The sequence below is a fragment of the Lissotriton vulgaris genome, chromosome 4_1 (assembly GCF_964263255.1).
Source record: "Lissotriton vulgaris chromosome 4_1, aLisVul1.2, whole genome shotgun sequence".
In the NCBI taxonomy this organism is placed as follows: Eukaryota; Metazoa; Chordata; class Amphibia; order Caudata; family Salamandridae; genus Lissotriton; species Lissotriton vulgaris.
The window spans coordinates 650240352-650263157 of record NC_141691.1 but is presented as its reverse complement, the minus strand read 5'-3'; the positions used below and the strand labels follow the sequence as shown (position 1 = coordinate 650263157).

The window sequence follows — 22806 nt, the reverse complement described above, 5'->3', positions numbered from 1 at the left end:
TATAAAATAATGATCTCATATATGTATAGTCCTATTCATGGAAAACGTAGCATTGCCTACATAGTAAAACCAGCTGCTGGGTAATTGGTCATTTTGAGCTCTTACATGGATACTTTAGGATGAGCTTATTTAATATATACCATTGGTTTTCTCACATGCCAAATGCACTCTTTTCCTCCATATGTCCATGCATTTTCTTTAAATAGCAGCCACTCTGTTTACAGCGGTGCTTCCTCAAGCCATACATCATGTATTGCATTAAATGTAACCTTCACACTACGCTGCAATTTCTGTGCCAAGTAACAAAAGCCACAATTTCTAATATCAATTGAATTACTTTATTCGATATATTGCATGTCATAAAAGTACATACATTCCGAACATAAAATCGCTTTTAAAATAATATATCCAATTCACAAATATAAAAGACAGTAAAAGTTATATGTACAATTTAAAAAACCTGATGACAGGAATTGAAGTGCAAAGAAATATTATACATATGGAATTCCTAATATCAGCAAAATAGGCTTAAGAAAAAGATGAAAAATGTGTTGTGGCCATGAGGAAAAGAAAACTTTACTATAGTTTTCCTTCATCCCCACATAAGACACGTAAAAGATTTCAAACTCCCATATCAAAATATAAAACAGATATATTAAATCTATTTTCACATGTATGTGTTTCAGTAAAGCTTACTAAGTATTGAAACTTGCTTTTTATTTTTTTCTGACCGAGCCATGTTATGAATATACAGATACATTTACTTTTTGTGAAACGAAAGAAATAGCAAATGAGGTTTGGTGGTATGAAGTTTGACACTCTAGATTTATTCCTACAGATATTGACAAAATGATACATATGGTTGTAAATCTGATAAAATGGTCATGTATTTAATTGTAAAGTGCAATTTTCTACCTCTGGGGTAAGCATGCAATATATCAGCTATTAATAATTTGCGGAACTCTTTTTCACCTTGGCATCTTATTTTTGTGACAAGTTAATCATATTGTAGACTGGCTACTTTGAAGATTAATGCAAATTGTTTATATATATATTTGGGGGTATTTAACAGAGTAACTGTGTTCAGAATGTTAAGTTTACAACTAAATTGATCTTTTCTAAGTCTCCCATAATTCCTCTATGGGTCTCCCAGTGAGCATAAATCGAAATACTACTGCGAATTTCAGCACCATGAGTGTGGAGAAATCGGCAGTAGTAAATGCCACTCTATGAGAGTTGAGGGGGTTGTTCCAAGTAGTCCTGGGTGAAATATAAATGACTCCATTATATTTTGCTTAATTTTTGGAATGTCGCTTTATGCTTGTCATGCACAATTCACCAAAAGCATAATTCTACCAATTTGCTTAGTTACCAGACTATTAATGGAAAGATTTTACTGTAAAATGTGCAATTCGTGGTAAACATTTACCGCAAATGCATGCAAACAACACAGCGGCAAATTACTCTTGTTCGTATTGCTTTGTTTAAATGAATCCGTGTGCCAAAAATTGTCATGAGGGTGACTTTTGTGTTAAAGTATAGCGTGAAATAATGGATTTTCATTTCATGTCATTACAAATATTTGTGCTGAAATTTATATTAATAACATAAAGCAAAGAATGTGAATATAGCCTACCAGTAACTCCAAGGAGTGATTTGCTTCAAAGAGTTTGTTTATTCATGGACATTAATCCAGGATCAGTAGCGTACACAGAGCTATATTTTTAGCTAGATGATTGAGTGTGAGAAAGTACCCTTTTGGTGTGGTCACCCACAGTTTTGTGGACTGGTGCTGCTGACTTTTTTACTTCAAATACTGGGACACTGCTGTTCGGATCCCAGTGAATGTGCTCTGATCCTAAATTCTTTTTCAATGTAAGGAGTTAGGTCCTGGGACGTGCAGTTGGATGGACCATTATTAAATACTTATGCAAAAAAGTTACCAGCTGCACATTTCTTTCATGTCTCAAATTTGAGGACTACAAACCAATATCAATTTCAGTTTGTACGCTTTATTCATACCTATTTTATTTCATTATTTTTTAATATTTCTGTATTTTTTCATCTAAGAAAAACACTATACATACCTATTTACAATTGTACAAGACTACATATATATTCAACAACATTCAACAATATATAGAAACAAATTCATCACATAGATCCTAAATCCTGACAGAATTGCTAACCACTAATTGACATATTTATTAGCATTGCACTGCCCTGCATTACTTTCTGTCAGGGAGGCATTCCATGGGTTGTAAATGGGTGTTCCCGTGCATCATGGAATTTGACACCAACCTTTGTTCACAACGAGATGTAGACATAGGTTTGCATCAAAATGTTGCCCCTGCCTGAGACTGACGTAAAGAGGAGAAATATCTTTACTTTTCCTTGTTCATTCCTCTTTGCATGTTTACTGTATTCTGCAGCACACGTACATAGAGGAAAAAACCTCCAAGGATAGTGTTTGTGTAGGAAGGTAACCTTTTCTGCAAAAGAACTATCCTGACAATAACATAGGTACCCTTGCATTATGGGGCAAGGGTTCCTCCATTGGTGCTAGTCACTCAATAAGTGTGCCAGTGCAAGGAGAGAGCAGAATTGCACCATTGCTTTGAAAACATAGCACAGTTCTTCACCTTTCCCTTTCACGCAGTGCAGTGCAGCAACTTCAAATGCTGCGCTGTGTGAAATGTCCGTAAATCGGGTTGATAATGTGATTGGCTGGTTACAAATATAAAATCAGCAAAGTCAAATCACTCTTCAATCCTTCTCTGGTCAGTAAATTGTGTATCATATAAATGAATAATAGTATATCTGAGTTGTTGATGAATTTTACATGTGAAGATGTTTGCCAAACACCTTGCATCTGATTACACTAATTCCAAATATGATTCTGTTCTGCGCAGGATCCCTCTTCTTTGAAAACACCCAGCACATGACCATGTGCTCGAGTTCAGGAAAGAATTGTCTCTCCAGGATGGAAGATGCAATTTCTGAGATTCTCTACCATCTTGCCATAGTGTGTCCTCAGGGATCTCAGACTGCACTATTGCTACTTTGCAACACACAATCAGTACCCCCTTGCAAACATCATGGCACAGGCACAGGCACAGGCATTGACCAATGGCATAACAGAAAATGATGACCCCCCCTGCAGATTGTGATGAGGGGCCTTGAGTCGCCTACATCTTACAGATCTGCATTGGTCTTGGGCTAAAAGGGGCCACCCTTGTAGCGTTGGGGCCCCTTGTAGGATTATCTACCCCCGCACCACAGGGGCTGTAGGTGCCTGCTTTTAGCCCCTGGCTTTGACTGTATGCAAATAATTGAACCACTCCTTAAAATCTCACAGGAGAAGACTTTGTGTCCATGGAAAGCCTGTGTTCGCTCCTCACCACTTTCTTTGTAAAAAAGTACCCTGGGCCACAAAAAAGGGTGCAATGACCATTAGGCCCCTGGTCAGTTTGAGTAATATGAACTCTGATATATTAAGATTGAATTAGAGATAGCATTACAGCATACAAATACTTTCTTTTAAACTGTTTTAATCAATACCAGTTTTCAGATGTTTGCCTTATATTACTGCAATAATTTCATACTTACTTATATTAATGATGACTGCAGGATGTATGAAAAATCTTTGCCTTTTGAAAGTGCACTAATGTTTTCTTCTGTTTCCTTCCCAGTATCACCAGCTTCATGATGAGTATTTCACCAGTGCTGTTGTTCTGTCACTGGTTTTAGCTGCCTTATTTGGCCTTGTCTACCTTCTAATCATTCCACAGTGAGTATAATTTCAGCAGAGGCACCTGTAACAAATGCATTGATTCTGTTATTTTAAACATGAGTTGGAAGCTGCAGTTCTCACTTTTGTGATGACTGTCGATCAGAGAAAGTCAGGCTGAAATACAGTGAATGCATTTATAAATATCATGTAGCATGCACATTCTGAAGTTCTTATTAAGCACTGCACTTCTAATATGGGTTGACTGTGAATATGTGTTGCGTGACAGGCATTAAATATGTTCCTATAATAGATTCTTTTATCTCTGTATATAAACAGCAGCCACTAATTTCCTTATAATCGGCGACTTGTGAAGCAGCACGTTGCTGGCTATAAAAAAGGATGTCTATCACAGTCGAGTGAGGTGAAAGGCAGTTCAGGTCACAGAGCATAATTAAAGCACTTGTTTAAAGCAACAAACGTTCTTCTTTTGTTCTATTTGAATAGCTTACAATGACAAACTGAGAGAATATGTTTATTTTTGCACTACTGAAATAGAGAAAAGCTAGAATCTTTCTGCATGTTTTTGCACATTTTGAGCTACTGAACCTTTTTATTAAAACAAGACTGGTATGGAACTGTTTTGGATATCTAACAGGTTTTGTGATGTGTCTAACATTACACTAGAGGTTTTATTTTTATTCTTCATGTTTGTAAACATGCTTGCACTTTCATATGAAGGAGCTACACACCAAGATTTTAAATGGTTTGTGGGAAAGATGATGGTGTAGCCAGGGATTATAAGGGATAAAGTACCCCCTGGAGTAAATGATAAGGGTATCGCAAATCATCTCAGAGTTCCATCAACTTATAAAGGACCTCATTCCTTTATATGGGTATGGAACTCCTCAATGACTTGCAACATCCTTATAATGTAGAGCAGAAGGAACTTTATCCCTCATATAAACAAGTTGTTGACAGCCATTGTGATAAGAAATGCAAGCACTACTCTTTAGCCCCAAGAGACACTATATTTGTCAACATGCAAATGCACCACCAATGTTTGTTATGTCGAACCGCAATGTGACCATAATTGTAAGAGCTAAAACAATAAGCCCTGCAAAGTCAATAGGCCTAATTTCCATTTTAAGCCCTGACTAAAACACACTGCAATTACAAATCAATGCAAATACTATTGTTTTCTGTATTCATTATTTTCATGAGGTAAACAACAGTAATGTGTGATGAATCAGTGTACTTTTGAAAAATAAAAGATTTTCTCATGCTTTTCAAAGCAAGCTGTTCCTAGAAGGAGGTGTGATACACCAATTATTCATTAGCAACAGGCGAGAAAGAGAAATACTTCACTGGGTGAAGCCAAAGTTCCCTCCATGCATATTATATTTCGAAGAAATAGTAACAGCAGGACATGAATTTAGCTACACTTTCAAGCAAGACCTAAAAGTGTCCTGCACACTCATGGCAGGAAGTCAGACAGGGCACACATGTCTTCATGCTCATTTGTCTTTGCTTTAATCTTTTGTATGCCACTTAGTGACAATTTGTTATAAGTTAATGATATGTCACTTTAGATCATTAAAAATACCCTTATATTTCAGTCTGAAGCAGCAGGAGAAAAACAGCTCTATAGAAAATAAAATATGTGTGGCCCTATAACTAACTACCAAATGCAGGAATGTTGTGCTGGCTTTCTAACAAGCTATAGTTTATTTTTTTATACAAATGCAGTCCTAGTGACTGTTTTTTTATGTTAACAGAGCCCAGTTTGACACAGCAGAACAGCCAAGACCATAACTAGATTTTAGATCCAGACCTAATTGGGAAAAAACCCACCTTTGCTTAAAAAAATACGTAATCAGAGTATTCAGTTTCACATTGTTGCTAGTATGCCTTGTAGAGAGTTCTACAAAGGTTAAATCTTTCAGAAATGATCAGGAGCAGTGTATGTGACCACATCTTTTCTTTCACAGTGCTGTGTAATATGTATGGCATGATGTGTAAACAAGATGGTAAGCAAATGTGAAACAAAGTATCCAGTGATGACTTTTAACAGAAAAGGATGAGTCATTAATCAATATCTAAGATGGTTAAATATAGTGAGGTTATAGTAGTAACACAGAGGTGATCACTATTAGTTACTTTCATTAAAGTATCTCCATCAAAACATCGGGGTCTATTAGGATGGCGGGCGGACTTTCGTCCGCCCGCCACCCCAGCTGTGCTGGGACCGGCCGCCAGTGGTGGGGTGGTCCTGCACCGGCAATTAGGATGCCACCGCATCCACCATCCACAACATTGTGGTGGGCGGTGCTCACAGCACCACCCGCCACAATGCCGTGGCTGCACTGTGTACATTTGCAGGTACAACGTGGCAGGCACCATGCGGTGCCTGCCACGTTGTGTCATTTTGTGAAAGAACATTTTGTTGTCTCCACAATATGTTTTGGGCACAATCGCGAGCACTTGGCCCACAAACACAAGTGAGTTAGCATTTTTATCTGGAGACCTGGAGAGCACTGGGTGGTAAGAAATATGTGCCAGCCCAGTGGCCCCACACTTTTCCACACAGATATGTGAGGAAAATTTGATTTTGACTAAAATGACTAAAATGTGTGCCCCCAAAAAAGGGGAGAGACCCTTGCCTAAGGCTCTGTTCCCTGACATGTCCATGAACATATCCCTGGTGCCTAGTGGGATCTCTGTCTCCCGGGAGGGGTACACCAGGGGTATCAACCAACATCTGCCCCATGAGGGGCAGAAAGACTGTGCCTGTTTTTTGAGAGGTGGTGGAGGCATTACCATGCCAATTTTGGGCACTCCCTACTCCTGCTTTAAGAAAAAAAATTGTCTCTGGTATTTAGTGGGCTTTCTGCCCCGGGAGGGGGGGGGGCAGTTCAGGGGCTATTGCCCCCATCTGGACCCCAGGGGGGGCAAAAAGACTGTCCATTTGTTTTGGGGGCTGAGGTCATTGGCATATGCATGCTGGGCAGTCCCTACACTAAGAATTAAATAGTCCCGGGTGCCTAGTGGGCTTTCTGCTTCCCTGGAGGCTGAACGGGGGCTATTGCCCCAGCTGCCCCCAGGGGGTAAAAAGACTGGTCTCCAAAGAATTGCCCCTGGAGTAGCCAAAGCCCTTGCCGAAATGGGTCAATCCCCCCCCCCCCCCTCTCTGGTGTCTAGTGGTGGGTTCCTGCTAGTTATAGCTCTCCGGCAGCAATACTCAAGCAGGGATCCACCAGGGAAAGGTGCCATTGGAAAGAGGAGAGTCTCCCCTTGCCAGTGATATGTCTCCCATCTGCAACAGTGCACGGGAGCTAAGATAGCCCTGTGAGCACTGATACAGTGAACGTGAAATTTGCCTATTGGCTCATTTCTCTTTAATTTTCACTGAAATTACTTAAGCCCACAATACGAGCTGATAGTTATTTCAATTAAAAAAATAGAATAACTTCGGGTGCTGGAAAAGCTCCTCCCCCAGTCTCGAGGTTAACTTCAGCAAAAGGAAATTTCTCTGGTGCCTGCACCATAGTTATTTCCTGTCACAAGTGTGAGGACGGAGCGGTTCCATCCTCAGCACATGCCCACCGTGACTGAGGATGCAAAGGTTCCATCCTCTGAACGGAATGAGCCAAAGAATCCATGCACTGAAATGGGGATGTGGAGATCTAATAGCTATTTCTTGCCCTTTGCCCTAGATGAAAACATTTTTTTTCGTCACAGACTCAAGCCGGGTTATCTTTAAAACAGGTGTTGTGCTGCAGGGGCCATCCCTAGCATAGATGTAATGACGTGAATTAACATGCTGGGATTTTCCTTCACTAAACATGGGTGACGAATCTAAGCTTAATGATATGGTAGTGTTAGTGAGTTCATTTTCAGCTGAAAGAAGTCGCTTAGCATCAATGATTAGGCAATGATTGAAATATAATGCTGGTTTAATGCTTTTCATCATCTGAGCTTTGCCCCTTGTTATGCTTCCTACCAAGTGCTCTCAGCTTTGCCTCCATGTCCAGTAAGCAGGTGGTCATCTTACAGCAGATAAATGCTTTTACATTACAATGAATACACTAGACTAGACATCTCACTTCCCAATGTCATATATAATATAAAATGCATTTCTGTTTTGCCATTTATTTTAGGATCTTAAAAATGATTAATAAAAAGAGAAAAGTGTATTACATAATTGTTAGGTTCTGTGCTCTGAACCTGAAGCATGTGCCACCTTGACAACTGCTGTCTAGGTGGAATGTGAAATGGAGACTTGAATATGGGTAGTGGGCAGTTGCTGACTCTTGCTAGCCCTGCCAGTTGTGTTATGCTTGCATTTAAATACATTTTTTCAACTCCCCTCTAGAGTTGTTTTGTTTCAAGGAACTTGTGGCAAGAAGTGGAGTTGAACCCAGTTACTGGCAAGGCAGGCATTTGTGAGGGCTGGGATCAGTTTACATCCTCAGACAAGGAGGTGGAGCACATCATGTAGGCATCTACTGGCAATAACAGCACACATTGAAGGCAGTTACCAATGTGAGGAGGAGTTTAGGAACTGCTGAAGTGGATCTTGTTCCCCTTTTTGTATAAATTGGATGGCCACGACAGTTGCGCTGACGTCAACGTTCCTCCGTCGTCCCTTGGTAGTTTTCATTGGGCTGCCATGGCAACCGCAAGGCTCAGGTATTGCAGAGACATTGTTGCTTGGCAATATTTGCTAGCTGTGAAATTCTGTGTCAGGACCACTACATATTTCTTCAAGGCTGTTGCCTGGTAATCTTAGAAGCGAGGTTGGTGCAGAGTTTCAGCGACACCCCCTTTTTCCATTGTAAAGGCTCCATGCAGGAGTTCAGGAAGAAGCAGGTCTATCCCAGCTACTTTCCAATAATTGGTGATACACACACCTCTTCAGGCCAGCATTTTGGCACTATCTTCATTGAGGAAGCTCTGGAGGGACAAGAGCAACTTTGCGATGCTCCATGTAACAGTGATATGCACACCTCTTCATGCCAGCATTTCTTTGCAAGTAGTAAGTGGCATTGTGCAGCAGTGATATGCACACCTCAGAATCTTTGTGTGTTAATTCAGCATTTACAGCTCCAAGTTGAGATGTTTGAGGCTACCAGTGATACGCACACAAAATTATTGTGAGTCATTTGTAGTTCTACATTGGCATGAACTTTTCAATGATATACACATCTTTAAATGACTCAGTTGCTAAACTACCTTGACAGGGGTGTTTCAGATATACATTATATGTTTATTTTTTAGCAGGAAAATGTCTAAAAAGGGATTTTTGTTCTAGCCCTGGCTGCATTTCTATATAAGGTGTATGTTAGTTTTGCATGTAATGCATCTTTTAGTGTAGCTACTGCAAATTTTAGTACAACTGTGATTTTTTCATTATTTTATTCATTAGAAAAATGCAGCAATCTGGGCTACTCCCATCCCCTTTTTTCCACACTGGCAAACCCCCCAGTTGAATGGGAAGCCTGCTTGGAAGGATTTGAAGCTTATTTGGAGGCCATAGAAGGAGAGGTTTTCACCCAAATGAAAAACCTTGATTTCCTTTACCATTTTCTGGGCACCAAAGGTAGGAAAGTTCAAAAGAACTTACCTGCAGCTGTGGTGATGGGGGAGTGGAATGCTGCTGACGAAAATGCTTTAACTGTCAAAATGTTAAACTCATGGTTTAAGAAGAACCCCAACATTTTTATGGAGAGGCACAAGTTTTATATGGGGAAGGAACTTCCTGGGGAAACATTGGAGAGTTTCATGGGTTTTAAAGGCAACTTTTGATTACAAAACATTTGAGGACAAATTGCTAAGAGATCATTTGGTAGACAAAACCAACAGCAAGAAAATTCAGGAGAAAATATTGACGGCTGAGAATGTAACTTTGAATAAGACGTTGGAGATAGCGAAAAGTATTGCATTGACCTCCAAAGTACAGGGATCAGATGGCCTTGGAGACACGAGTCCATGATGTGGTTTCTGACTGAAGAAAGAAGAGAAGAAGATGGACTTCAAACAGAAAATCATTTTTGAATTTTAAAGGTGTGGAAGCAAAAATCACTTAGACAAGGCCTCCGCATGTCCAGCTGTCAACAAGATTTGTGCTAAATCTAAGAAGAGACACTTTTCAAGAGTATACAAATCTAAGGCAACAAATGTTAAACCTAAGTCTAAATGTGTCATTTCTGTTTAGTGTACAACAAAAAGCAATTCTGAGTCAGACATTAAGGAGAGCAATATTGTAATGATGGTTTCTTTTTCAGTTAACCTAGAGGTACCATAAAGGAATCTAGAGCAACATGAGATACTTAAACAGATTCCACGACTGTCAGGAGGTCATTCTGTCAAATTAAAATTGCTGGCATTTCAATTTCCATGATTTCCGATGCAGGGTCATTGTTTACTGTTATAGGTCATGAAGAGTGGCACACATGTAATAATATCAATCTGAATAAGTCACCAGTTAAACCCATTGCCTATGGGGGAAAGACAATGTAGGTTTTTAGGAAATTTGACAATGTTTTGAATTTTAAAGGTCACAGTATTGCTGCCCTGGTTTAAGTAACAAAATATGGATCTTGTTTACTTGGAGGGTTTGAGCAAATTCGTTTATGCATCATTTTGTATCCTAATCAGCTCAGAGCAAGTGTTGCTTAAGGGCAAGTGACAATCAGTATGGGTAGTTGATTTAGGACTTCGCAAACATTGTTTCCTGATGTTTTTAGCAAAAGTTTCGGTAGGATCAAGGGCTTTTCACAACGCATAATTTTGAAGGAGGAAGTCCAGCATGTGGTTCATATACTCAGACAAGTATCTTTGACCAGGAGGAAAGATATGAATCTGGAGTTGGCAGCTCAAAGTAGTTGTCCCCAGTGGTGTTGCTAGGAAAGCAAATAGTACCTTCCAAATGTGTTTATATTTCAGGGATTTGAATGATAGAATGTGGGTGGAGAGACATCCCATACCCAACATTACTGAGATGTCAGGTTCACTGAAGGGAGCTAAAGATTTTACCACGTAGAACATGTTATCTGCCTACAACCAGATCACTTTGCAGAAGGAAATCTGCTGTTTGATATTATCCATAACTCCGTCTGGTGCTTATAGATTCAAAAGAATGCCATTTGTTTTGATGTCAGCCTCAGCAGTTTTCCAGAGAATTATGGAAGCTGTGCTCAAGGGGATTCTGCATGCAAGATGTTTCTAGGACGACCTCTTGGTGTATGGGAAAAACATTGGGAGCCAAGACAAGACGTTAGCCAGAGTGTTGTCCATCTTAACAGAAAGGGGGTTTACTTTGAAGCTGTAAAGTGCAGGTTTGCTGTGGATGTTTGTTGGAAGTGGGGGTCCTTATCCCTTACCACCGCCACCAAATGCTGGTGGCCGGAGTCCCTGACCCCTCGCTTCAATGTTAGGCTAAGTAAGAACACCGTCTGAGATAGCCCTGCTCACCCCCTTAGTAGCTTGGCACGAGCAGCCAGGCTCATCTTCAAGGTGTAGTATGTGCAAACACGCTCACAGTAACCCAATGATGTCACCACAATTAGAATCCACACGAATTTTTATAAAATGAGTGTAAACTTTATATAAGAGGTTATACGATATGACCACACACTACAATATCAACATACAAGAATGGGTAGTATTCTTTCCAGTGGGTTGGTAGGTTCTAATCCCAACCACCACTTCTAACCAACAGTTAAGCTCCCTTCTAACCAGTTCCAAAAGGTTAGGCCAGTTGTATTGCTAGAAACACGTTGCAAAAGAAAACAAATACTGCAATGCTTAACGATATTCTCTGGTACTGTGCAACAGAGAAACAATGTGTTACGTAGTGCCACAGTCATGGACTTTGCAATAGAAGGAATAATGCAATGTGTATCATTACCAGCATGCCCTGTACAAGGAAGAAACAAAGCAATGCATCAAGCAACAATCCTGTACTGTCCAATGAAAAAATAATTCACTGCGCCAGGGAAAAATCAGATACTGGGTGATGAAGAAATAATGCAATACGTCACGTTACAACCATGTACTCTGAAAGGGAAAAATAACTCAGTGCGTAGTGCACCAAGCATGTAGTTCATCAGGCACAAATGAGATCAAGCGTTGTACGACAGTTCGATAGTTGGTTAGCAGCAATAATGCAAAGTGTAATACGACAGTTTAGGTACTCTGTTACAGTGCCCCCATTATGGATCAATGATGACACAAAAGTACTGCTTCCCACTCCGGCCCCAATACAGGCCCTCCTTGGGTCAGCACGGTCGAGATCCAAGCCAATGCAGCCGGCTCGCGCAGCTGACAGAAGAAGTAGGCTGAGAGAGTGCCCCTCTGGGCCCACACTAGATGGTGACCCACATTACCTGGGGGGGAGCTACCCCACTCTCCTCTTGGATGTCGGTGACTTGGGCCTTGATCCAGTACTTCTTCACAGGCTGCGACAAGCTCGGGCCTGCGGCTCAGCTCCTCTGGTGCTGCCGGTCCGGGCCACTGCTGTTTTCCTTCAAGGACCCAAATGACTTGGACCTCCTTCCAGCCGTCTCAGTGAACACTGAGACCCGCCCTCAGCACTGTGGAGACCTTACTTCAAATATGGTGCACACCTAAGCATGGGCGAATTTTGCGAATCTCGCGTTCGCGAATTTTGCGGATTTGCGAACTCGCAATCCGCAAAATCCGCGAATTCTCGCGAATTTGCGGATTTTTTTTTGTGTGTTTGCGCGGGTTTCTGCCAGTTCGCGAGGGTTTTGTACAATGTCGCAAATTGCGAACTTACCTGTCGGGTCGCAAGTTTCGCAAACTTGTTGTTTCTACGTGTCCAGCCTGTTTGGGACACTCTTCTTCATCACTGCCACTCTCTGTCACCACTGCCACTCTCTGACTACTCATGCCACCCTCTGGCCCACCCATGCCACCCTCTGTTTCATCACAGCACCCTCTGGTTGTCCAGTCAGTGTACATTATTGTGGCAACGCAAGCACACCTTCCCTGCCTCAAGTGACCTGAATTAATTTGGGGCTGATTAATGTGTCACAGAATATTTTTTTAGCTGGCACCTGCTTCCTTAGTGCTTCCTGATTAGTGATCTTTTGAACTTGCTAAGTGCTTTCATTGTTGCAAAATTAGTTACAACACCTGCCCTGCCCCAACTGACAATAATGAATTAGGGGCTGATTAATGGATTTGAACCTCCAGCCTGGCTCCTGCTTGTCTCCCTTAGCTGTAATTCAGGACCTTTGTGGCATATGTGTAACTATTCTGAGGTTCAGAGCAGGGTCACATAATAGTTGCAACTGGCAACTGAACTCTGGAGGGGCCCCTCAGGAAGCACTACAGGAAATGGCTACTAATGATGAGCCTGAACTTTTGAACCTGGTAAGTAGTTTCAGTTTTGCTAAGATCGTATTTCTGCAATTTTGCACTTATTCGCGGGGCGCGAAGTTGTACTGGGAAGCCGCGAACTCACGCGAACAGTGCGAGCAGTGCGAGCAAAATCCGCTGCTCGCGGATTTGCGGATTTTGCGGGAGATTCGCGAATCTCGCGGATTGCGAATTTACCGAAAATCCGCAAAATCCGCGAGCGAAACGGATTTTCCGCCCATGCTTATGCACACCCGACCCAGGCACTCCTCACCAGTGCCTCAGGTTGCACCTCAACACGCATACTGTGAGTCCGAGACTTGCCTCTTCTCTGGTGCTCACAATGACCTGCCGCTCTTCACCAGCGCCACTGCTTGCACCTAGTTACGCACCCTGCATGTTGAAGTCTCCTCTTCTCCCGGTGCACACTATGTCCTGGTGCTCCTCATCAGCACCCTGGCTGCACCAGGACACGCACTCCGCTTGTCGGAGTCTTACCTCTTCTCCTGGTGCACACAATGGCACACGACCAGGCACTCCTCACCAATGCCCTGGCTGCACCATGGCACGTACCCTGTGCGTCCGAGACTCACTTCTTCTTTCAGTGTACGTGATGTCCAGGCGCTCTTCACCAATGCCCTGGCTGCACCCTGACACGCACGCTGCGTGTCTGAGACTCACTTCTTCTTTTGGTGAACACTACGACCAGGTGCTCCTCACCAACGCCCTGAACTGCAACACGACACGCACCCAGCGCGCCTGAGTCTTATTTCGTCTCCCCATGCACACCATGACCAGGCACTCCTTACCAACGCCTTTGCCTGCACCACAACCTGCACCCAGCGCGTCCGAGACTCAGCTTAATCCTGCGTTCCCGCGATCACAAGGCACAACTTCTGAGGGTCTCAAGCTGCAAAAGCACATGCACATCTCGTTGCTTGGGACTTCTCTGAGAACTTTTATGATCCTGTATTTCCAAACAGGGTGCCAGTTCACCTCGGGCCCTTGGGGTTACAAGACACAAAGCACTGTTTTCTTCAAGCAGGGGGACCCAGCGCCTCCAAGCACAGTCCCAACAGCCTCTCCCTTAGTTAGATCAGCAAAATGCAGACAAGCCCCAGATCACAAAGCAAGGATTGGTCTTTCCACAGCTGTCTCTTCAGTTGCTCCCTCTTTAGCAGAGGTTCCTCTTGACCACAGAATGGGTCCAAGCCTTATCAGTCTCAAACCATTTCTGTTTCATTCCAATATTCAGGGGTCTCAGCTCTCATAGTTATACCCCTTACTGTCTTTGAAGTTTGTTTGTGTTCAAGGGTCCCTGACCACTCTCTAAATCAGTTCAGAGAGTTTCCCTTACCCGTGTCACCTCTCTCCCTTTGATACTGTGGTCTGGATCCTTAATCATTCAGCAGGAGATGGGTCAATTGGTTTCAGGCCTTTTCACCTCCCGGACTACTCCTCCCCCTACTCTCCAGATGCAGGTCAGCCTAGTGCCATCTCAACCCCTCCCTGGGTCAAGAACTCTCCCAGCTCCACTCACTTTTCAGATCCAGACAGACAATCCACATTTCAGCAAAGACACACAGAAATACTTAGAGCACAAAACTCAGCCACTTTTCTAAAAGAGTGGGTTCTGAACATACAGTGACAAAACCACCTTCACAGAAAGATGTGTTATGACGCTGTGAGTACTAAACTTCCCCTCTCCATTTTAAACTGACAGGAAACTAGGATAACAAAGACAACACCCAGCCTCCCCCATTCTGTTCTTCGGGCAGGATGGCCTTTCAGCAGTGAAAAACGAAATGGAGTGTTTTTCACTGTCAGGACATAATGCACACCTCAGCATATATCCTGCCTGTTACCCTCACTGCACACTGGCCAGGGATTACCTGGGACCTACCACAGGGGTGCCCACATGTGTATGTAAAAGGGAAAGTCAGGCCTGACAAGTGGTTGCACTTGTCAGGACAACATGCTAACTTAGCATTCTGTGCACAGGCCCACACTGCAGGCCTGAGTTCCCTTCTCCGTGTGCCTTGCACTACTAGCCCTGTCACACACAGTGCACATCACTAGGGACTTTACTAGTAAGGCAAACGTACCAATCATGGCCAAGAAATTACCATTAGATTTTACATAGGGAACACTTGTACTTTGACACTGATCAGCAATGGCAAAGTGCCCAAAGCATTAGAAAGCAAAAAGTCAGGGGTAATCACACCAATGTAAGCTAGGTCTAACAATAGTGTTGATTATTTGGCCCACAATTTGTCAGCTTGAGGTGTGGAACCGAACGGGGGTTTAGGTAGGGCCATCAAGGAATTTCCTGTGCCACAGAATAAGACTCCATTAAATTCATTTATTGGGTTGTTGGAGTTTTATGCTCAGTTCATTCCTAAATGCAGTGGAAAGACACATAACATGAGGGTTTTCATGAAAATAATGGAAGTTGTCTGGTCTGCAGATGAGAAACATGAGTTTCAATAGGTCAAACGTGAATTGAGGTATGTCATTCCTCTCCAGCCTTCTGACACAAGTGACCCTTCAATTGTGGTGACTGGTGTGAGTCAGAATAGGTTGGGGACTGTTCTGTTACAAAAAAGAGAGGACAGGAGGGAAGTACTAGATTTCACTTCAAGAGCATTGCAGGGAGTGGGATCTACGTGCTCAGTAATCGAGCGGGAAGATTTGGCCTGCTGGTGGGGGGGGACCGTTTCAGAAACTACTTGTGGGGTTCTGCATTTGCTACCCGAATGGACTGCAAGCCATTGATAAATGTATTTACCACAAGGGGGCCTATCAAAGTCACTCACCCCATAGCCAAGACGGCGTTCCAGTTTAGGTTGGAATACATCTCTGCTGCAAAAGATTTCTTTGTGGACTGTTTGTCCAGGTACCACTCAAGAATTAGGAGATGAATGTTGAGTAGGTGGAAGATTTCATGGTGGCATTGTTGGAAGAGCCTGGTTTCAGTTGCATATCGGAGGACAAATGGAAAGGGGCTGTTTTAGAAGATGAGGTAATGCAAGAGGTGGCTGGTATGTTGGGCAAGGGATGGATTCCCAAAGATCCTGGTGCAGAAGTAAGGGCTATATTATCAAGAAAGGGTGATACATTAGTGCCGCTTTTATCGGCAGGAAACTGCAGCTAAAGAGGCGATAATCGGCTTGATAATATGCCCTTGTGAATTCCCACAGAAGCCCAGGTAAATACCAGAACCTGGGCTTCTATGGGAATTCACAAGGGCATATTATCAAGCCCATTATTGCCGCTTTAGCGTCAGTTTCCTGCTGATAAAAGCGGCGATAATGTTTCGCCCTTTCTTGATAATATGGCCCTAAATTCCTTTAAGTAAGTGTTTCTGGAGTTGAGTATAAAGGATAGGCTGATGAGAAGGACAGATGTATTGGTGGTGCCATTGAAAATGCAGTTGAAGCTTTTGGCTTTGGCTCATGAAGGACACGTGGGTGTGAGAACGATAAAGAAGAAAATTAGAGGGGAAGTTTGGTGACCGAGAATACAGCGTGGGGTCTGAGATTGAGTGGCTTGTGAGGTATGGGATAAGACTAAGGTGGGTTTTCCCAGTCCATTTGAAGCCATACCTGTTCCAGATGAACCTTAGTTCAAGCTGGAATTGGACATAATTGGACCGATGTATGTTTTGAATGAACACAATAGGTATGGTTTGGTATTGGTGGATTACAGCACACGTTGGCTGGAGTTGCAGTTCGTGAAGTTAGCCAACACGGAGGTGAGGGAGTTTTTGCATCAGAGAAAGTGGCCCTGTTTAGCTAGTTATGGACAAAGGGATCCAGTTTATAAAAGGCATATTACTAGTAATTCTTGTCAACCTTATAATGTATACACTTTTCTGCTGCTATCTGAGAACTCATTCTGTAAGATTAGCTTCACCTGTCCTCATCTATACACTCAGTTCAATGCATTCCCGTTTACTTCATCAAGAGTACATTTGGAAATTAGCCCATACAATCTCTTATAACTAAAGACACATTTTTAATACAAAAAAGTTCAAGTTGAATTTCAGCTGGTAAAAAAATCGCTGGCAAGGAGGAGGTCTTTTTTTAAATTATGCCATTAGCAGCGTGCTGCCAAGAAAGATAGCTTACACAACCTATTCTGTAGAAAAATAACACGACAGGCAACCAAATGGCTTTTGGGCTTTGGTTAGAGGAGGGCCAGGAACCATTGTCAGCAAGAGAAATTTGGAACCTTCATGTGTCTTACAGCCCGATTCATCATCGGCATGTTTTGCGGGTCTGTAATAGCGAATAATAAGGAATCGCTATTACAGACTCGCAAAACGGGATTCATGTAGGAATCGCAAAATAAATTGCGATTCCTATACATTCCTTATTTGCGATTAGCAAATTGCTAATCGCAAATAAGGAATAACTCCCCATTCATTCCTATGGGCCTAAAGCCCATAGGAATGAATGGGGAGTTATTCCTTATTTGCGATTAGCAATTTGCTAATCGCAAATAAGGATGCGATTTCAAGGGTGCTAGGGGTGTCCAAAGGAACACCCTGTAGCACCCCTGAAATGTAATCTACATTGGTGTTGCGCACACACATGTCCAAAGGACATGTGTGTGTGCAACATGCAACTTAGAAAAATGCATTTAAAAGCTTTTTTCTAAGTTTTCGCTATTTACCACGAGGTTTGACCTCGCGGTAAATAGCGGCCCGAAATTGCAATTTCGCAATTTTAAAATGGTTAATGAATTGCATTTAAGGAATCTCAAATATAGATTCCTTAAATGTAATTCCTCGCAATTTAGCGAATTCGCAATTACCGATTTTTGCATTTGGGATGATGAATCCCAAATGCAAAAATTGCGCTCGCAAAGGGCCAGATTCTCAGAATCTGGCCCTTTGCGAGCGCAATTGAGCTTCATGAATCTGGCCGATAATCCGTTTTTAAAAATGCCACTAATAAAAGCCATGGTTATATGATACAACCACACTGGCCAGGTGAACTCACGCCTGCATGGTAATTAGGGTTATGGTGAAAAAAAGGCCTCGGCTTATCTAGCATTCACCTTCGAAAGTTTCATGAAGAGCAAGTTTGTGGCATTAAGGTTCGGGGATCTTCCCATGAGGAAATACACACCTAAGTGGCTGCGAACGAGCAAAGGAAACATGCAGACTTTGCAGGAGTCAAAGTCAAACAGCAATTCATATTATCTGCATTTGTCCTGCCTTTCTGAAGGAAAGAAAAACCTTTCTGCACAGACAATTCAATAACCTACGAATTCGGTCATGTACACCCGCCATTCTTTTCGCCTTCAACATCTAAGAATACCACACTGAACAATAAATTGTTTACATGTGTATGTGTACCATCAAAACACTGGGGAATCCATAGCTATTTTGGACTGCTATACAATTATGTATATACATTACAACTTGACTATTACAAGGATGTTTAATGAATCTTTGGTTGCCAGGTAATAATTGTCATGCTTTCTGTCCAAAAACTGTTTAAACCGAGCAATAAAATGGTGTTTCAAATATGAACTCACACATGAGATCTCATTGCAAATTAAGCGCTTTGCATAGAGCTCGTTTTCAAAAGTTCTAAAAACCTGAATTAATATAAAGCTTGGTGTAAAACGTTGGTTGCTCCTTTATTAACACCAACATAAAATGCCTGTCTTTCATCAAGTGATATGTTTTTTCTTTGTCCCCAGCGGAATTGTTAAAACAAGCATCGATAAGACCAATAAGGATAGCTCTTATGAGCTCAAATAGAACGTGTGGACGCCTTTGTTTGCATGTGTTAGCACTTAAAAGCCAGACCTTTTTTATCTTTGCCAATGCTAGTTTATCAAGCTAGCAATGTTATGCCCAACACAATATGCATCCATGATTATGTTTTCTCCAACACGTTGCAGCAAATCCTTACTTGATAGCAAACATCAAAGATCCCAAGATTTCCAGGTGTGCCCATAGGGCTAAAACACAGCCAAAAATACACCAATTTACTTCTCCATCTCTCACTTTTAATTTAAATTCAGTACTACATTCAGAACAGAACGAGCGCCCAAAAAAGCCATGGCAAAAATGTCCACAAAAGCTCACACTGCTGGAGGCCATGACTAGCATGAGGGCAATCATGGTATACCTGCGTCATGGCAGCCCATCCAGTTGTGAAAGCAGCAGCCCTTAGCCTCCAGTGTGCCAGGCAAATGCCAGTGGCAGAATGCCAACCCCAGCCTTGAATACATTATGTGAACTAGATACACACAGAGGGAGGTACAGGAGTATTACTTAATGTGTAAGTCTATTTCTTTTAAGTTCAAAAAGAATGTAAGTCTATTTCTCAAAAACATAAAATCCCCATTTGTATACAAAATTGACTTTTTATAGTGTCAGTGACGCCTGAGCGTGCCCTTTTTCTTATCTCCGATTAATACAAAATTACCTCTAAGCAAACAGCTGTAGGGGCGGTAATTCATTGGTACAAGGACAGCGCCCTGATAGTGAATCAGCCAATGTAATTTACTTGACAAGGAATAAAAAATGCCTGATTCAATTCTCGTTGATGTGTACTTGGCCATGATTGACGTATGACATTTTTTCATCTAATGAAGTATCATGTTTAATAATGACCTGACAAATAGCAGACATGCACAGGCGACCAAAGAGGCAGTGATAAGAAGATAAACGTTATGTCTTTTCAAACTCGTGAAAGGACTGATGGAGCAGTAGTATATATATCTCACTTACCAGCATTTGCATTTCTTTCTCTTCTAGGAGTACCATAGTCCTCGTCCTCCTGGTGTTCTGCATGTGCTTCCTTGTGGCTTGTATTATGTACCTACATGTCACACGAGTGCAGGTAAGTGATGTACGCCCATCCTTCAGTCTTTTAACCTATGCTTCGATTTGATAAAATAATATTAATTGAAATGTAAATTGATACTTGTATAGCGCACTACTCACCCGCAAGGGTCTCAAGGCGCTTGAACGAATACCGCTGTGGAACCCATCCTGGCTTTCCCTGTGAGGCGTCCACTCCTGGGCACCCCCAAGGTGGAGGCCAGGCATCCTTAGCATTGTGGGGGCCGTTGTGGAGATTAAGCAAGCTATTGCCCAGAGTTGCAGAGTGGGACTCCATGATTGGAATAGGCACCGAGGCTAGAATTATCAGGTCCGTGGAATTTTGAGCCCAAGACCCGGCAAGGCGGGGAATTGAACCCTGGTCCTGGGCTAGACCTCTGCTTCAGGGTCTGCCGCTCTAATCATTGAGCCTCACTTCTGAAGGTCTTGATCACAATTGGGTTTCTGCAGCACCAAACTTCAAGGCTTGTAAATTGAAATGTTCACAAGCTGATGGTGGTTTTGGAATAAAATGCAGGGCTCTATTCAAAAAGGTACTCATGGCCTGTAAACGTATGTTTTTGGCCAAAACGTCAACCATTTACACCTGCAAGAAAGTCACAAAGACATTCCAGGTAAGCTTAAATGGGTTTAACATGGTGAAACGAGGAGAAATCTCTCCTCGTTTGTGCTGTTCCTATGTGTGCTGCATTGTGCATCACACATAGAAACAGTAAATTGCCATGAATGATTGTTTATGTGGAGGAAGGTGCCTTACTGCAAATAAACAATCATTTTAAAAAAATGTCTATTTGCAACTTCAATGTGTGCTGCGCAACACATAGGAGTTGCAAATTGTAATTCTGAATTGTTTATGTGCAGAAAAGGAGACCTTCCTGCACATAGACAATCATTTCCTCAACGTAGGCTTCCTTGCACTATGGTGCACGGGTGCCTGTATTGGCATTAGGCAGCTAAATTTAGTGCCAGCGCATGGAGAAACGACGGGGTGTGCTGTATTATTGTAAATACAGTGCATCCTAGCATTTCTAAAGTGACAAAGAGCAGCGTTACCAATTTTGGAGCTAACCCGCACTCCATCAGATTCTTGTAAATATATGCCCCTATGTTTTCACTCATGTAGGTGTATTTATACAGGTTCACTACTAATATATTTGGGAATAGGGCAAATTATATTTTCAATCAAAACACAAATTTGGAGATGCAACTTGGGGCCAAGTTATGAAGCAGTGTTGACAAAGGTATGCAGCAGGAGAAGGCCAATTAGTTAGAGATATGTGGCACACAACTTTGGGAGTACTAGTTCACTATTTTATCATTTCTATGCATATAATACATTCTGACCAAAAGCGGCATCTCAGAAACATAAGGTGGTCAGCTATCATTCACATAGGGATTGCTGTTGCACAGCACTGCTTTTTTTTGTACCCATACCTGCCTATTCACTTGCATTTGGCGGGTGTCACCTAACTTTTCCACCTGGCAAAGAAAAGGCCTCCATAGACTTAAATGTCATCCAATTTTCAAGCACTCAATTTAGGGTAAAACCACTGTACCACATTTAAGAGATTTCTATTCTCAACAGCCTGCATTTTACCTTAACACCATTTTTTAAAACTTGTTTGCCTTTCTTTAATTCTCCTGTTTATCAATTTAAGTTTATGCTTTGATAATAAATGATGTTATCCTTAACAATATCACAGATAACATGTATACACTTTCCTTAATACTTGCATGCTTGAATATAACAAACACTTGTGTGGAAAACACCTTATAATACAAAACATATCTCTACTTGGGAACAAGATTACATTACTGCACACACATACACACACAGGATGTGCTGAGTTAAACCAACAGTGAATTTCGACATCAAAGTGCTGCTACTTTATCTGTTGTGTTCAAAGACACAACTAACTCAACTTATTTAAAGGTGATGTGGGGCATATTATCAAGGGGGTTTATCTCCGCTTTTTTGGCTTTAAAAGCCAAGAAAGCGGAGATAAAATTATCTCCCTATTACCTAGCTGTCGCTACCACCAGTTAGGGAAAGCTAGTAGGAGATAGCGACCATCTTGGCCCCGCTTTGCATGTCAGTGATATTTATCACTAATGACATGCAAAGTGGGCGTGCCAAGATGTTAGCGACTGGAAACAGTCGCTAACATTGCTATCTCCTATTACCAACTTTTGGAGATATTCGCGCTAAGCGCGAATATCTCCAAAAGCTAACACCTGCCCTGAGCAGTTCTTAGCCATGTTATCCAATGGTAGGTGGATAACATGGCTAAGAGCATTAGCTCGGTAATGCATGAATATCGCTGACTTTTCAGCGATATTCATGCAATTCGGCCGATTTTTATCACTTAGGAGATAAACCTTGATAATAGCAAAGCTCCTAAGCGATAAAAATCGCCGCAGCTCGGCGATAAAAATATTACCGCTAAGCCAACATAGCGATAATTATCGCTAGTTGTTGGTAATATGCCCCGATGTATTCAAGGCCAAACTGGGAACACAAACCGGCCCTGGCAAGTGAGTTGGCCTGCCGCATGGGGGAGGAGTGCGCATGGAACACACTGCAGCTGCTTTTGTTACAGGGGGTCGATATAGCAGCTATGCTTCAAAACCGGCTCCCTGTAACAAAACCGGCCCCCACCCTGGCGGCCCACCCAGGAAACACCCAGTGCCAGCTATGGCCAGTCCGGCCCTGGATGTATTAGAGAAGCCAGGTTCTGGATTAATTTGCTAGTTATACTACTGGGAGGTAAATAGAGAAGTGTACTTGATTAGAGTTAAGATCACGGGCCTCATTTACAAT

The 22806-nt window shown here is 42.2% G+C and overlaps 1 protein-coding gene across 2 annotated transcripts in view; it reads left to right on the top strand.

The window, feature by feature from the left end:
- ADCY1 (adenylate cyclase 1) overlaps positions 1 to 22806 on the top strand; it is a 1293742-nt gene that overhangs the window by 1048822 nt on the left and 222114 nt on the right. For both annotated transcript variants that reach the window (XM_086966836.1, XM_086966835.1), the window contains 2 exons: positions 3693 to 3790; positions 19899 to 19983. In XM_086966836.1, coding sequence (XP_086822962.1) covers positions 3693 to 3790; positions 19899 to 19983 — 183 coding nt within the window. The remainder of the gene's footprint in view (positions 1 to 3692; positions 3791 to 19898; positions 19984 to 22806) is intronic.